The sequence below is a fragment of the Vombatus ursinus genome, unplaced genomic scaffold, assembly GCF_900497805.2.
Source record: "Vombatus ursinus unplaced genomic scaffold, bare-nosed wombat genome assembly UNPS02014959.1, whole genome shotgun sequence".
Lineage (NCBI taxonomy): Eukaryota > Metazoa > Chordata > Mammalia > Diprotodontia > Vombatidae > Vombatus > Vombatus ursinus.
In genome coordinates, this window is record NW_020954737.1 from 8,450,728 (window position 1) to 8,469,352 (window position 18,625).

The 18,625-nt window shown below is 35.0% G+C and overlaps 1 protein-coding gene and 1 pseudogene across 1 annotated transcript in view; one reads left to right on the forward strand and one right to left on the reverse strand.

The window, feature by feature from the left end:
* Positions 1-18,625, reverse strand: part of UBXN7 (UBX domain protein 7) — a 52,292-nt gene that overhangs the window by 18,176 nt on the left and 15,491 nt on the right. Inside the window, exons 2-3 of the mRNA XM_027845285.1 lie at positions 10,918-11,065; positions 1,379-1,446 (exon numbers count right to left, since the gene is read on the reverse strand). Coding sequence (XP_027701086.1) covers positions 1,379-1,446; positions 10,918-11,065 — 216 coding nt within the window. The remainder of the gene's footprint in view (positions 1-1,378; positions 1,447-10,917; positions 11,066-18,625) is intronic.
* LOC114030458 lies at positions 9,450-9,866 on the forward strand (annotated as a pseudogene).

The following is an 18,625-nucleotide window of genomic DNA, read 5'->3' on the forward strand; positions in this document are numbered from 1 at the left end:
CTGATGGTTCCTCCTAACTGGTTTTAATTTTTACTTACAACATCACTAATGTGAAAATATGTTTAATACGAATGTAAATGTATAGCCTATATCAGATTGAGGGTGGTGGGGAGGAAGGGTGAGAAAAATTTTAAACTCAAAAGCATATGGAAGTGATTATTGATAAATCAAAATAAATTAATAAAAAAAATAAACAACAACAACAAAAAAGAGTATGCAGAGTTTTATAGCCCTTTGGGCATATTTCCAAATTGCTCTCCAAAAAAAAAATCTTTTTATCAGAGATCTGATAAAGGTTTGGTATCCAAGATTTAGAGACAAAAACAGTGTATAAGACACCAAAAGAAAATTTCCCAATAGATAATTAGTCAAAGGATATGAATAAACAGCTCTCAAAAGAATAACAAACTATTAATGACCATATGAAAGAATGCTCCAATCACTAATAAAAGAAATACAAACCAAAATAACACTGAGATTTCACCTCCTACTCAATAAAATGGCAAAAGATGACAAAACATGGGAATGGTCAATGCTGGACTGGTTGTGAAAAAGCAGGTACACTAGTTCACTGTTGATAGAATTGGGAATTAGTATAACCATTCTGGGAAGCAATGTGGAATTATGCAAATAAAATATCTAAACCAAGGGTAGAGAACCTGTGACCTCGAGGCCACATATGGTCCTCTAGGTCCTCAAGTGCAATTTGAGTTATTAAGGGGACTTGTTCTGTGAAGTTTGGATTCGGTAAAAGGGCTGCACTTGAGAACCTAGAAGGCCACATGTGGTCTCGAGGCCGCAGATTCCCCAACCCTGAAAACCATTCATACCCTTTGATGCAAAGGACTGATTGCTAAGTACAGACCCCAAAGAGGTCAATGATAAAAAGAAAAGCCCAATATATATCAATATATTTATAACATCACTTTTTGTAGTAGCAAAGAACTCGAAACAAAGTTGGGGAATGGCTAAACAATTTGTGTTAAACAACTGTAAAAGAATATTCTTGGGCTCTAAGGAAATAATGAACATGATGAACACAGAGAAATATGGAAAGACTTACTTGAACTAATGTTAAATGAAAACACTGTGAGGCAGCCAAGCAGCTGTTTGGATAAAGGTTTTTGAATCATTTTCTTTATAGGGTCATAATAATTTTTAAAAACTTTTTTCTTTTGACACTCAAAATTAAATACTAGCTTTAACATCTTATTCATAGCTCATTAAAGTAGAAATAGTACAAACAGAATTTAAAGTGCATGATTAATTACTGAGTTCTCACAAAAACCCTTTAGATGGACCTTTACACTTTCTATAATTTTTGTATAATACAGAGCAAAACAATGAAGCCAGATAAATCTAAGAATAGGAAACTTACCACCAAATAAAGGCTCTGGTTCTACTAATATTTCCTGCTTTTGAGGAATTGGAGCTCGTACTTCATCTCTACAAAAAAAAAGTAGAGAAAAGGATATGAATGTAATGTAATATTATTGTTCTGTAAGAAACAAAGGGCATGAAAAATATAGAGAAGCATGGAAAGACTTAACTGATGTAAAATGAAGCAAAACCAGGAAAATATATACATCTTATATGGTAACATAAATATAAAGAACAATAACAAAACAACTGAAAATTAATATTATCAAATTATAAAGAGCAAGCATGTTCCCAAAGAAAAGACATGGAAAGATACCTCCCTACTCACTACTTGTTTGTAGATGAAGGAGACCACAAGTGTAGACCAATGCATTTAATGTCTGAGTTTTTCACTAGGTACGTTCATTTCACTGAACTTTTTGCCTGTTTTATTATTTAAAACTTTTTTTAAGGAAAAAAAAGGGATCAAAGGGAATATAAAACAACAGAGATAACCAATTAGACATGGGTTGCCTCTCATCATGAATGTAGTGAAATCAGTCAGGATATAACTAATAGGATGAGGAGAGGAGAGCCCTGGGGATTTGAACTGTCATATAACTAAACTGAAGCCAGAAATGGCAACAGAAATAAAGTTTTCAGATCTTGTTGGGGTTGGAAAATCAATACCTATGAGATTGGGGCTGAAAAAGGAAAAGCCATGAACTTTGTGTGGAAAAATGACTTGTTTTAAAACTGGGCTCTCCTGATCATAATGGGCCTGAAATAAATAGAACCAGAAGAACAATGTACACAACGACTACAATAATATAAAACAAAACAAACTTGAAAGACTTCAGACCTCTGAAAAACTAATAAGGAATGGTTCTTGTCATTCAGAGAGAGGTGCAGATGAAACATACATTCTTAGATGTGACCAATGTGTTGATCTGTTTTACGTGACTGCACTTGTTACAAGGGAGAGCTTCTATAACGGAGTGGGGAGGGGAGAATTAGTGGGAGGTGATGGAAGAATGCTGGCTACAAAGAAGAAATAAAAAAGACATCTTCCCACACTTCTTTGCAGCAGTCAGTGTGAACACTGAATATAACTTTAAACTTTTCTTTTTGATGGTTGATTTTGCTAACTTTTTTCTTCCTTTTTTTTAAATTCTTAAATATAAAGAATGGCTCTCTAAGAAAGAGTAAAGTATACAGCGACGTAGGTGATATAAAAACAAAAAAAAATCAATAAAATGTACTTTTACTTTTTGAAGTTATTTTGAGTTGCAAATGAACATAATTTTTTCTTTAAAACAAAAAGATTTTTTTAACCAACTGTATATCAATTTTAGTAAAGTGCGTGTTTGCTGCTTTTCTGAAGGCAAAAAGTTAGCAGTTTTTAAGTCTTGAATTAAGACTTTCCCTGAATTTGTGCAGGTCTTATTTGACAACATCTAAACAACCCAGTCTCAGCAAACAGAGGATTAACAAAGAAACCAAATATTTAGGAGTTTGGATATTATGAAGAATCTTTCCTATTCTTTTTTTTTATTAATTTTTTTTAAGATTTCAACAATCACTTCCATAAGCTTTTGAGTTTTAAATTTTCTCACCCTCCTTCCCCACTGCCCCCCCATATGGCCCGCAATATGATATAGGCTCTACATATACATTCCTATTAAACATATTTTCACATCAGTCATGTTGTAAAGAAGAATTAGAATCAAAAGGAGGGAACCACAAGAAAGAAACAAAACAAAAAAGAAGAAAAAAAAAGAGCAAATAGTATGCTTCAATCTGCATTCTATCTCCATAGTTCTTTCTCTGGATGTGGGTAGCATTTTCCACCATAAGACTTTTGGAGATGTCTTAGATCCTTGCACTGTTGAGAAAGGCTAAGTCTATCCAAGTTAGTCATCACACAACGTGGCTGTTACAGCATACAGCATTCTCCTGGTTCTGCTGTCTTCATTCACCATCAATCCATACAAGTCTTTCCAGGTTTTTCTGAAGTCCACTTGCTCATCATTTCTTATGCACAACAGTATTCCATTATATTCATATACCACAACTTGATCAGCCATTCCCCAATTGATGTCTATTCTCTCAATTTCCAATTCTTTGCCACCACAGAAAGAGCTTCTATAAATCTTTGTACATGTGGGTCCTCTTCCCATTTGTATGATCTCTTTGGGATACAAGCCCTAGAAGTGCTATTGCTGGGTCAAAGGGTATGTACATTTTTATAGCCCTTTGGGCACAGTTCCAAATTGTTCTCCAGAATGGTTGGATCATTTCACAACTCCACCAACAATGCATGAGTGTTCCAATTTTCCCACATTTTCTCCAACATTTATCATCTTCCTGTTTTGTCATGTTGGTCAATCTGGTAGGTGTGACGCGGTACGGTACCTCAGAGTTGTTTTGATTTGCATTTCACTAATCAATAGTGATTTAGAGCATTTTTTCGTATGACTATAGATAGTTTTAATTTCTTCATCTGAAAATTGCCTATTCATATCCTTTGACCATTTATCAATTAGGGATGACTTGTATTCTTATAAATCTGACTTAGTTCTCTATATATTTTAGAAATGAGGCCCTTATCAGAGACACTGGTTATAAAAATTCTTTCCCAGTTTTCTGCTTTCCTCCTAATTTTGGTTGCACTGGCTGTTTGTGCGAAAAAAAAAATTTAATGTAATCAAAATTATCCATTTTGTATTTCATAACATTCTCTATCTCTTGTTTGGTCATAAATTCTTCTGTTCTCCATCTTTCCCAGTTTGCTTATGGTTTCAGCCTTTATATCTAAATCATGTACCCGTTTTGACTTTATTTTGATATATGGTGTAAGATTTTTGGTCTCTGCCTAGTTTCTGCCAAACTCTTTTCAAGTTTTCCCAGTAGTTTTTGTCAAAGAGTGAGTTCTTATCTCAGAAGCTGGGGTCTTTGGTTTTAAAATGTATTTTTAAAAATACCAAAAAGGGCATCAATAAAAACTTTAAAATACACAGAAAAAACAATTCAGAAGGGAACACAAATAGGACAATTTTATTGTTTCCATCTCCTTGAATTTAATATAGTTTAAAATAGCATGTACTGAACAATCCTCTTTTTTGCTGTTCTTGGCATAATGTAATGTCTGAATTTGTGATTAAATTTATAATAAAAATTTTTTCCAATAGTGAGGGCCCATATTGAACTCAGAATAAACTCTTCTAAAATGCAAACATCAGGGGCAGCTAGGTGGCACAGCGAATAGAGCACTGGCCCTGGAATCAGGAGGACCTCAGTTCAAATCAGGTCTCAGACCACACTTGATAAAGTCACTTAACCCCAACTGCCTTGCCAAAAAATAAAAAATAAAATAAAATGCAAACATCAAATGGCCATTGGAGAACCTAAAATAGAATTTAAAAAGCCATTAAGCCAATGAAGAAAAATAGGTCGGACAGAAATTGTTCACGGGTATAGTTGTGTCTTGACCACAATTTATTTTTTTTTATTGATGAAACAAAAAGATCCAAAAAATGAAAGTACCCAGGGAAGAAAATTGTCTCTGTAGACAGATCTTCCCCAGGTAGTCTGGGAGACTTTTTATCAAATTTCAAGCTTAATTTCACAGAAGCTGGAATCCTGGTGTGATTCCAACTACTTTTTCTCCATCCCTGTGCCTGTTTAGTTGTTTTCAGTCATGGCTGACTCTTCATGAATCCATTTGGGATTTTCTTGGCAAAGATACTGGAGTAGTTGGCCATTTCCTTCTTCAGCTCATTTTAAAAATGAGGAAACTGAGGCAAACAGGGTTAAGCGACTTGTCCAAGGTCACACAGCTAAGTGTCTAAAGCCATATTTGAACTTATGAAGACTCATCTTCTTGACTCCAGGCCTGGCACTCTATCCACAGCACCATCTAGCTGCCCTTTCTCCATTCTACCTCACTAAGCACCAAATTTGGCAGTCTTTTGGAGGAATTTGGTGCCCTTTCTGGCAAATGACTATTACGTAACCTTCTACAGTACAACGTTAAATTGGTGTGCACCTGTGTATAGCATGTATTTCAATCTACAACTTAAATATACTGATACATGCCAAAGTGATTTCCTCAAAGTATAGTTATACAGTTCTAAACACATCACACATATTTATACTGCTAAGTCCCAAATGGAGATGTATCTTATATATGTAATTAAAATAAATTATTAAATATAGACTTAGATTTTAAAAAGTCATACTATAAATACAAAATCAAAGAGGTTTTACATAAACAAAACCAACAGAGGTGGAGTTAACTGGGGGAAAAATCTTTGTAGTAGGTTTCTCTGATTAAGGTCTCACTTCAAAGATATATGAAGAATTGATTCAAATTTATAAGAATAAAAGTAAATGGTAAAAGGATACGAAGAGATAGTTTTCAAAGGAAGGAATCAGCCATTTGGAGAAATGTACCAAACCATTAATAATTAGAGAAATGCAAATTACAGAACTTCATACCGATCAGACTGGCAAAGATGACAAAAAAGGAAGTGACAAATGGAGGGGCTTTAGGGAAATAGGAACATTAATGCACTGTTGGTGGATGTACAATGTTGGTGGAAGGCAATTTGGAGCTATGTCCAAAAGAATGACTAATCAGTAACCTAGAGATACCAGCACTAGTTGTATACCTGAAACAGATCTGAGGAGGAAAAGGACCAAATGTACAAAGACATTTAAAGCAGTGCTTTTTTGTAGCAAAGAACTGGAAATAAAGTCATTGCCCATTACATCAGAAAAAGGATAAGGAAAAAATGGTATATGAATATAACAGAATGTAACAATGCCATAAGAAATGACAAAAGGGATAGATTCAGAGAACTATAGTAAATTTTATATGAAATGATACAGAATGAAGTGAGCAGAACCAGGAGTCCAATTTACACGACAAAAAAACACTGTGAAGGAAAACAACTTTTAAAGACTTAACAATGATGTTAACAAAAAGAGAAACCAATGAAATATTTTTAAAATATACAAAGGAGATCAGAAAAAGGTACAGAAGGGGACTCAGACAAGCAGGGCAGTGTAGGCACTACTGTTGGATAAATTTAATATGTACTTTTTACAAAGTTGTGTGTAATAAGATATGGTTTCATATATAATTCTTTTTCTGTTCTTTGCATATGGAAATATTTATGTTTGCCAAGTTCATAATTAAAAAAAACCCAAATAATAATGACAAAGGAAAAAAGAAACTGTGGCAAAAACAAAAAGTGGCACTTCAATAAAATTTTTAACTATAAGAAAATTCACAAGAAAAATCTGAGAGTTTGAGTTGACTCTAAGTTCAGCATGAGTTAACAGTTAAGTCCAGAATAACAAACCCAATACTCTTTTAATCAGACCACATGTAAAATATACTTCTGAGTTCTGTGTGACATTTTAAGAGGATCACTGACAAAAGGCTTTGTCAAGAGAAACAGACAGCCCCCACAGTAAAGAGTTTATAAACCATATCATATAAGTAATAATTGAGTATTTGGGGATGTTTAGCCTAAATTACACAAAACTCTGGGTTCACAACAGATGTTTGTTTCCTCTGGCTCCAGAGGGATGAAAATTATAAGGCGGCAGAATTCAAATCACTATGAGGATGTTTTTTACATTCTGAGCAATTCTAAAATGGAATGTCACAAAGGTAGTTATAGTAGTTAAGGTCCTCATCACAGAGATTTGTAAGCAGAGGCTAGATGGCCACTTGTCAGGAAATTTCTGCACTGGGTAAGAGACAATATCAAAGAAATAATCAGTGATGAAAATCATGGCCTCAAAAATTTATAGACAAATGAATGGGGTATGTGGTACAAAAAAAAAAAGGTAAAACTCAAGATAGTAATTAACAAGTAGGCAAATTCCACCTAACAGGTATCACATACTTGGTGGGATATGAATCATGACTAAATATGACTATGAAAGTACATGCCTTGAAGGGGCAAAAGAGTATCATTTTATATAATTAAAAAGACATGCCTACATAAGGATATCCACAAACTAGAAGGAAATAGTGGAGTACTGGGTAAGAATCAATGGAAGAAGAAACAGGAAGGAATATTGTGGTGGAACTGTATTATATAGACTGAGTTAATAAGAAGCCACAGGTAATGGCTCCAGGAAAAAAGTCATGAACTTGGAAGAGAGGTACAACAGTAGTAAAGGGGAACATCAACTAAGAGAATATCTACTAGAGCCCTCTCTCTATGAATATCCTACCATCTAAAAATGGACTTATGATAATGACCATTTCACTCTTCAAGAAGCAGCAATGAGAAAACTGCAATCCTGGATCTGCTTCTAACCAATAAGGAGGTCATGGATGCTAAAGATAAAATGCTGTAAACTTTGACAGAGAACCACCATGCCAGCTTCTGATACAAGGAAGGGAGTGCTGAGCATAATCTAATATGTACCCTAAATTTTGGGTGCAGGTGGATTCCAAAGAGTTCAGGGAAAGGAAAATAGACTCCCATTACTTAATATTCTACAGGGGAAGTTAGTGCAAGAGGGATATTCTCAAGAATAAATTTAACAACACAAATTCCATTACTATCAATGAGGAAGAAAAGAAGAATTTATGAAAGAGATTTATGTGGATACACAGGTTAAGTCATCAACTTGAGATTTTTTTTAATAGAAATGTACATGAGATGGAAGCAAGTGATAGCAAATGAAGTTATCACAGTCGTCTAAAAACTGTGTAAGCTTCCCAAACTTTAAAACATATTGCAAAATGATTATCATTCAAAACAATCTCATACTGAACAAAAAAAGAGAAATATAACAATGGAATAGAACACACCAGACAAAACCAAATAGATATAAAATAGATAGACCTATGGAAAATACTTAGGGAAAGGATTATTTAACTTATTTAACTTTGGAAAAGAGATTGGAAGTTGCAGGTTATGGATTTAGATTCATATCTTATACTATAATATATCTGCAAATTTCAGCTAGAGGATTAGATAAACAAAAATAAAAGATATAAGAATGTGTTTTTTGGAATTGTGGAGGTGATATGACTTTTCTATTAAAAAAGGTTAAGGATAAATGCGCTTGACTAAAATTTTTTTTTGGGTGAGGCAATCGGGATTAAGTGACGTGCCCAGGGTCACACAGCTAGTAAGTGTCAAGTGTCTGAGGCCGCATTTGAACTCAGGTCCTCCTGACTCCAAGGCCAGAACTCTATCCACTGCACCACCTAACTGCTCCTCTTGACTAAATTAAAATAAAGTATTTCTACACACACCAAAAAAACCAATTCAAAGAAAAAAAGATTAGGGAAATAATTATAGCTAACATGACATTTAAAAAATGACATGAAAAATATATAAGGAACTAATAAAAACTCATGAAAGTAATGCCCAGTCCAAAATAGATAAATAAAATAAATAAAAAGGATGTAACATGTTTCAAAAGAAAAAATACAAACTGTTCATAATTACTTAGAAAAAAAGTTCAATATTACTTATAATCAAAAGAATGGAAATTAAAACTACTTTGAGGTATAACTTCACATTCACAAACTGACAAGATTATGAGCAAGGAAACTCAATTTTAGTGGGATTGTGGAGAATCAGGTACAGTCATCCATTACCGATAGAATTATATACCTGTTTGATCTTTTTGTAAAAATATTTAGCAGGGTGCAATAAAAGTTACAATAACAATCATTAATCACTATCAAAATTATTAACAAAAAAGCATTAAGATTTTTGGAAATGGAATCATATTATTCATTTCCATTACAGAAGTATAGATAAGCTCTCTTAGGAAAAAAATTTAAGCCCCCAAATGATACAGAACACACCTTAAAATATGGCAATCACTTAAAAATAATCATATACTTTGAACTTTATAAAAATAATCACAAAGTACAACTATTATACTGAAACAAAAACCTGCAGCTGGAGACTGGGACCCTACAATCCATAAAAAAAGAAGACAGCTTGTGGCCTGGCCCTTTAAATTCAGTCTATGGCTTATTTCTAACCCAAAATATTTTTTCTAAAAATTTTAAAATTTAGTATTAGGTTCTCCCACAATCCTCTGCGCCCTTCCTTTCCGACCTGGTCCCGGGCAGGATGGCTCCCACAAAGAAGGGTGGAGAGAAAAAGAAGGGACGTTCTGCCATCAATGAGGTGGTGACCAGAGAGTTATACCATCAACATTCACAAGAGGATTCATGGAGTAGGCTTCAAAAAACGAGCTCCTCGGGCTCTAAAGGAAATCTGCAAATTTGCCATGAAAGAAATGGGAACTCCAGATGTACACACTGACACCAGACTCAACAAAGCTGTTTGGGCCAAAGGAATAAGGAATGTCCCATACCATATCCGAGTGCGTTTGTCTAGGAAACACAATGAAGATGAAGATTCACCAAACAAGCTGTATACGTTGGTTACTTACGTACCTGTCACCACTTTCAAAAGTTTACAGACAGTCAATGTGGATGAAAACTAAATTGAACTTCATTTAAATAAAGTTATAAAATCTCCAAAAAAAAAAAATTTTAATGGGTCTTTTAAAGATAAACTGATGCCTTTTCCCTTCACATTGCTGTCATTTCTCAAGAACCATCATCCCTCCACTTGCAGCACTAAACACGCTATTATAACAAATATGTATAGGTAACAGTGTGTAACTCAAACCATGTCCAATGCTTTGCAGACAGAGTTATGGATCACTGTCAGTACTCCGGAATCAAGATTATTCAATGCACTGGTTGGTGTCATTCAAGTTTGGGTTTCCTTCATATCAATGTAGTCATTTGGTAAATTTTGCTCATAGTTCTACTTATTATTTTTCTGTTTCAGTTCATGCATGTCTTCCAAAGTTCTCTAAAACTTTTCATTTTTGTTATTTCTTATAGCACGTATTCCATTATACGCTGACACGTATTTATGTCCATTTCTCAATTTATGGGCACCTACTTTGTTCCTAGTTTTTTACTACCATGAGAAGTGCTGCAACAATATCTTTACTATCTTGGAAGTTCTTGGTGACATATTTAGCTCTTCCTGTTAATGAAGTTACACTTATATCTCAAACATTTAACAGCCTTTTTATAAGGTTATTAGTCACTATAATGAGTATCATTAACATAATACAATTCTTTCCAGCTATCTAATTTTATACAGAAATTTTTCTTACACAAGAAAAAGTCAATCAAATTTATCCAGTTTATGGAGCAAAGAATTGGATATCCTCAATTCTTATCCCAACTTTCAGTTAACAGGCCATGTAACTTCAGATGTGTCACTTGGCCTCTACATACCTGTTCCCACATTCATAAAACAGAGATAAGCTTGCCCTAGATGGTTACTGGAGTAAAATCATGGTGGGGAAAAATACCATTCCTTAAAGTATTACTATTTCTACTTGCAAATGTTTTCTTTTGATTTTTAAGATGTTCACCTCTTGACCAAAAAAAAAATGATAGTTTAAGTAATTCTCCTAAAAATACAACTCTTAAATTAGAAAAAACCCACGGCACTGAGGGGAAAAAAGACATACTCTGTGTGTGGCCTGACAGAAGATACACTGGCTGAACTGGTACTAGGCTCTTCAGCTATTCCTCCACCATCCAAAAACATTGTGACAGCCATCTCCAGGTTATTGTTGCAGGCTTCAAGCATATGTTTCCCCACACTTTCACTTGCACCTTAAAAAAAAAAAAGGCAGAGGAAAAAAGTCAAAGACAAAGACAAATATTTACATTAACTTTGTACTTTATAATACAAAAGTCACTAGTAACTCAGAGTATTTTTACATTTTGTATGCTTGTCTGTCCTTCCCCCATACCTAAAGTTTAGAAGTTTGGATTTCTAAACTTTATTTGTAGGCAACTAGATGTAAAACAAAGAGATTAGAGGATGTTATAACTAAAAATAAAAGCAGTGTTCCTATGGAAAGACTTAAATAAACTGATACAAAGTGAAATAAACAGAACTAGGAAAGCAATAAACACAATGAAAACAATGTAAAACAACTGAAACTGAATATTGTGAAATTATAATGACCAAGCCTGTCCTCAAAGAGACAAAGAGAAATGCCTCCCACTAACTCTTCTGCAGAGAGATCTACTTCCATGGGTGGACCTCTGAAGTGTAGAATATGTCAAGGAGAATAGAGTGAGAAACACATTCAAAAGTAGGTTGGTGAAGAACCTTGATTTCCAAGCTAAGGAATCTGGATTTTATTTACAGGCAACTGGGTAGTGTTAAGTTACGAAGAATGAATTTATGTAATCAGACCTCTCTACATATGTATATGTGTATGGAATATTAATCTGGATCATAGACAAAAGGATGAAACAGGGTTAAGTAGAATGGTGGGGATCCTGCAATAATCCACAATAGGGAAGCTGTGGGAAGGAAAAGGAATAGATAGACATTCAAGGTCTTGCAGGTAGAATTTATTGGATTTGACAACTAATTGGGCATACTGGGTAAGTGAATCTCACATTTCCAGCAGGGATGACTGCAGTAATATAGACAAATGCTTACAAAAGCCAGCAGCCACCTTCATGGAAGATGTCCATCAAAGGATCGAGAAAAGGAGTTGTGTAGAGGCAATATGGTTGTCCAGAAGCTCCTACTTGTGGACCTTCCAACTCCAGAATATACAGAGCTTCTTAAATGAGATCCACAATGACTAAAAAGTTCAGACTAATGATTCACATTAGGGAAAAAAAAAAAACAGAAAAAATTGAAGAACACTTATTGTCCAGGCCATGATAAAGAGCTGTACGAACAACCCATTGAGTTTGTTCAAGAAAATTTATCTCTTACGCAAACTATGAGCAGATGGACAATGAGCTGGGTTGTTCTTGGAATATGTGTAGTACCTCACACTTCATGTCAAAGTATCAATGAAACATTTCAAAAATAAAAATGTACAGCCCTTTCAACTATACCAGATTATTTCCTGAAACAAGAATCCCTATATCTAATGGAAGCCTTCCTGGGATGCTACATAGTTGTGAATCATAGAACATTATAATCTCTGAGGAATGAAATTTGCATACAACAATGAAGAAATGTGTGATAAACACAAGTAGGTTGCAGCATGTTACCAATGATGACAATATAAATGGTGGTACAAAATGCATCACACAAGAGAAGTGTCACCAGAAAAGAAGGTGGTCTGATCACATAATAAGGAGAAATAACAGATGGCCTGAGTGTTGCAATGGTTACTCAAATAATGTTGTTGTTTTTTTTTTAAAGATTATAGATATCTTATGGATAAGAGTTGCACAGGATGAAAAGGTCTGAATGGGTTGCCATTGGAGAGAGTACCCACGTCAATTAGATCACAGGTTCAATTAAAATGAGGCATGCAAACTCAGAAAGGATCTTCAATTAAACTACAACTATACTAGCACTGATCAGGTACCAGATCCTGGAGTTTCAATTTACTTAATATTCAGTGGTAAATAATTTTTGTACTTTGAAAAAAAAAAATCCACAGGTTTTCATGATTTTCATAAAATTCCATTGAGGAAAACCTAGCCAAGAACCAGGTAGATCAAAGTCTTAATTCCCAAATCTGTTCCTCTTTCTACCAGATCATGCTATCTATCTCTAAAGAACAATATTAAATTCTCTTGTGAGAAATTATTAACTATAGTTTCTAAGTATAATTTTGATCCTCTGTATAACTACTGAAGATTTACATGGATAAATTAATTTACAAGATGAACCAAAAGTTTTATTTTATCAAAGTGCTTTAACTTTCATGAAGCCTTTATAACTACCCTCAATTAGAAAATCAGTTCCTGGAAAGGAGGATCTGGAAAGTAATTTTTGTAGATGGTATTCAAGAAGCATTTGGTTTCTGATGGCCTCATGAGGATTATAAAGAATGTTTTTGGAACACCTACAAATCTGATCATGTGGTATCTAAAACTGAATGGGAAGGGAGGAGAGGGAACTCATATTACCCAGATAAAGCTACAAAACTAGAGAATATGAAAAATACAAACATGTTTAACAAAGAAAAAAGCAGCATAGTAAAATACCAACCAACAATGCCATGTAATTCTCAGGTGAATAGTTAGATTATCTATGGGCACATGTCTATACATGAAGACAAGTACAGATGACAGAATAAATTCAAAATTTTTACATAAAGTAATAATGATCTCATGAAAGTGTCAGACTCTGTGGAAGGACACATTGTAGCCATGGAAGTGTAAAATTTAAGCATCTTCATGACTGGGGCTTAGCCACAATCTCTCCGAATCTGTTTTCTCATCTATTAAATGAAAACAAAAAATACTCAGAATGTCTACCCTCAAATTATGTAAAGTGCTTTTGTAAACTTTAAAATATTAAATAAATGCCAGCCATTACTATTACTATACTTTGTTAAGAAGAAACAGAATGAATACCTGGGAATGAGAAGCCATATGACTAAGGGTAAAAGCTTGGTTAAGGAGAAAAGAAAAGAGAAGAGAAGAGAAGGGAAGAGAAGAGAAGAGAAGAGAAGAAAAGAAATGAAAAGAAAAGAAAAGAAAAGAAAAAAGAAAAGCAGAACAGACATTGCTATGAAAGCATACTTTGGACCTACCAAACAACTGATGAATACTGAAGTAACTCTTAAAAGAATAAAATTGGCACAAAGACAAGCAAGCCAGAGGATTTACTAACTGAGAAGGGAGAACAACTCTCTTCGTATCTGCTAGAAATACAATTCTGCAAAAAAAAAAGGGTGCATCTGATCCATTTTCAATTTGCCTGGATAACAATTTTATCTTTCAAAGAGTAGAGAAAACTAAAAAAGAAACTATTTTGTACTTAATTACAACTAACAAGGATGTGGCAAGCAGAGACATTCTAACAGTTTATAACCCTCCATCCTATGAATCCTGATCTCTATCTTTTCTCTAACTCCATTACTGAACTGACTTGGAGCCCCCATCTCTAACTACTGTCTATTTTGGCGCCTTCTCTCAAATCACACTATAACTTTGTTTGAGGAGGTAAATTCCATCACAATAATAATCCTATGAGTCTAGTTGGAAAGCACTACAAGAAAATTCTATCCCAAAAAACCAACACATTTTAGAAAGAAATCCCAGTTACCCAGGGTCAGTGATATTCTCAACTCCTTTCTCTTGTACTCCATATATCCAATCTGATGCCAAGTCTTTGTCATTTCTACCTCCACATCTCTACTATAAGACCCTTTCTCTCAACCCTCAGAGACCACCCTTTTGTCATCTCACAGTAGACTACTGTTAAGACCCTTCTGGTTGGTCTCCCTGCTTCAAGTCGCTCCTCACTTCAGCACTTCCTCCATTCAGCTGCCAAAATAATATTCCTAAAGCACAGAATTGACCACGTTGTTCTACCTACTCAATACTCCAATGGCTCCCTATTAACTCCAGGATCAAATACAAAATCTTCATTCTTAAAGCTCTTCAACAACCAATAGCCTTCCAAGTCTACTTGGAAGCACTTCTTACCCTTCTAGTCTTCTTACATTTTATTCTCTTACATGGAAGAGCCAGCCACATTGACCTACCTGCTGTTTCTTACATGGAAAATGCTCCATCTTCATGTCTTTTCAATTGGCTGCTCCCTGAATGCTCTCTCCCTCCTTACCGCTGCCTCTTGGCTTCTTTCAAGACTCAACTCAAAATCCCACTTTCTGTATGAGACTTTTCCCAGTCTTACCCCCTGTTTCTGCCTACTCAAATGCTAGTAGTGTCTTTCCTCTAAGATTATCTTCCATTTATTTTCTATACATCTTCTATGTACATCATTGTTTATATGTTTCCATCATTAGAAAGTGAGTACCATGTGGGCAAGAAACATGTTTTTGCCCCCCCCCCTTTTTTTGGTCCCCCTACTGCTTGCTTAGCACAGTACCTGGCATACAGCAGTGCTTAATAATACTTACTATCTAAAATGTCTTGAATCCCTCTGCTTATTTTCCTCTGTGATCCAAAGACTCATGCTGCTTTCAGAATAATCTACCCTTTAGGCATAGATCTGATCATGTCACTCTTCTGCTCAATATTCTTGTGATGACAACCTAATGCCTACTAGTTAACGTTAAGTACTCTACCTTGCATTTGAGGACCTTCATTATTGTGTATCATGCTACCCGTGTAAGCCTTATCTCATGTTATTCATAGAAAGTCTGGCACGGGAGATAGGACAATGAACTGAAAGCCAGAAAGACCTGGGTTCCAATCCTGCCTTTGACAATATCTGTATGATCATGGATTTAACTACTTAACCTCTCTGAATCTCAGTTTCCTCACCTAGGGAAAAAAAAATGGGGATAATAACTGTAGTTATCTCACAAGGTTGTTTTGAGGCTCAGAATAACATATAAAGCAGTGTTCAAGTTTCTGACTAGTATATAAAGTCAGTTATTATTAGTATTACTTCTCTCTACATTTCAAACTGAACTCTGCTCCTTAAATATATCCTTCACTGTCATGTCCTCTGCCTATGCTCAAAATATTCCCTATGGTGATGTGTGAATTACTCAGAATAAGCAATAATTTTGATATGATTTTAAGACCCATATGTGTGTACTCCTACTGACACTAGGTAGATGAAAAACATCTAACTTTAAACAGGTGAAACTGAATTGAGTTCTTTTCCTCACTTTTAGTCATTTCTCTGATAATTCACATACATGTTTCTTAGTTCTCTTTTACTGTGTTTTTTTAAATTCTGTAATTTTTTTTGGATCAATGTATTTATTCCAAGGTGATTTACAATAAAAAATAAAACAAATTTATATAAGCCAAATACATGAATTCTTTAATTGTTTTTAACAAAATATACAACCCAAAACACCACTCTATGGTGGAAGTAAACTGAAAGGATGGGAGGTAAAGGGAGGGACACACATAGGTCGCTGGTAATTCTGTGATTTTTAAGAATGGCTATTACTCCAAGGAAATATGAAAAGGTTGTAGCTCTTACACAGCACACTTCAATGGCTTCTAGAGATATCACAGCAGTGTTGGTGTGGAGAAAGTAAAAAGTTTCAAGGATTAGTTGCACCAAAGCTCAGACAAGTGTACTGAAAATGAAAAACATCAATGCCAAGAGTTGGCAAACTATCACTACAAAGGAGCCTTATTAATCCTTAGAAAACAAGCAAAGAACTTCAGAGGAAAGTGACAGCTGGAGAGATTGTAATTTATTTGTTTATGACTGGAAGAACAGAAAGAAAACTAGTTAAAACTGCTGCTAACCAATGCTATAACTAAAAAAAAAATGCTCTATCATGGACAAGGCAATACAAAGACTAGAATACTGAAGATTGAAAAATGGTAATTTTTACCAATGAAATTCACTTTTTCATTCAAGGTTATTCCAAAATCACTGAGATGTTATCAAGGTGAGCCTGTAAGATCTGGGCATCTTCAAATTTTAAAACATCTACCTGACGTTTTAATTTTTTAAAAAATGAAGATTTTTTTATTTCTACTGGGCATGTAATCTGGCCCCTTTTGTTAGAATGACAAACTCTGAAATACATATTTGATATATAGATTAGAAGAACTGTTCCAGAACTACAAAAATTCCCAAATAAAGATGTAATATTGCAACACGACCTTGTTATCATGCTACACATTAAGAAATTTATTTAAATCTGCTAGATTCAAACTCCATGGAAAATACCTGCACTCTAAGCCTAAACTTGGAAAAATGTGATAAAAACACGATTTCATGGTGAATAAAACATAAAATTTTTTATGAACTCAATGCCAAATTGCAAAGAATAAGTGAAAGCAGCAAAAGAACATATTTCACATTAAAAAGATAGTTCTTTAATGTAAAATGTTGTATGGTTCATTGTAAAAATCTAATTTTTACTTTGTCTCAATTAATTTACATACTCTATAATGCCCTGCTCTTCCCTATTTTTGCCTATTAAATTCCTATCCACATTTTAAAGACCAAATGAAATTCTACCTGCCTCAATGAAACTTTCCCTGATGCTTCCAAGTTGTTTTACAGTGCCTTGATTTCTCATGAAGTCACTAGCTTCCATTTGCTCCACTCTAATTTTTAAGGAAATATTTTCTTCAGTGAGCTTTCAGACTTCCTTTTCCATTTGGCCAATTCTGCTTTTCAAGGCATTCTTCTCCTCATTGGCTTTTTGGGTTAGTCTATTTTTTAAGGTGTTATTGGGTTAGTCTTTTGCCATTTGGGTTAGTCTATTTTTTAAGGTGTTATTTTCTTCAGTATTTTTTTGTGTCTCCTTTAGCAAGCTGTTGACTTGTTTTTCATAATTTTCTTGCATCACTCTCATTTCTCTTCCTAGTTTTTACTCTGCTTCTCAAAATCCTTTTTGAGCTCTTCCATGGCCTGGGACTGATTCATATTTTTCTTGGAGGCTTTGGATGTAGGAACTTTGACTTTGTTGTTTTCTTTTGGTTGTATGTTTTGATCTTTGTCACCAAAGAAAGATTCTGTGGTCTGACTTTTTTTGCACAGTTTGCTCATGTTCCTAGCCAATTACTTGAGTTTTAAACTCTGTTAAGGTAGGGGTCTGTGTGGAGAATGTACTATCCCAAGCTTCAGGGGTTTTGTGTAGCTGTTTTCAGAGATACTTCCAGGGACCTGTAAATTTTCAGTTCTTCCAAGATAGTACAATCAAGGGCAAGGTGTATGTTCCTTTCCCAGCTTAGGCTCTGGTCTATGAGTGGCCACAAGCATTCTTTTCCGTGTGAGGAGGATTCCCTCTCCACCACCAGCACAAGCTCCACCACACCAGCACTCCTCCTTGCCCCAGGACTGCCACCCAGAACTGTGAACCAGATCCAAGCAGGGGCAAAGCAGGAGATTACTGCCTTAGCACCAGCAAAAAGATCCCTGCAATCCCCTCTCTGATCAGCCAGTTGATTCTCCTTCAGTCTATGGGCTGAGCTCTGGAAGCAGTCGCTGCCCCAGGGCTGTGCCAGGACTGGGGCTGAGACTGAGCTTCTCTCTCACCCAGGTCTGACAGACCTTTCCTACTAACCTTCTAAGTTGTCTTTGGCATTTGTGGGTTCATAAGTCTGGAAACCACCACAACCGCCTGTGATTCAGTCCCCTGAGGCCTGCTCCAGGATCGTTGAGGCCTGATTTCTGCCTTCATGCCATGCTGAACTATGCTCCTCTGCCAGCCCAGCACAATAGATCTTTCCAATCAACCATCCAGATTATCTTGGGCTGGAAATTTGTTTCACTCTGTCTTTTTA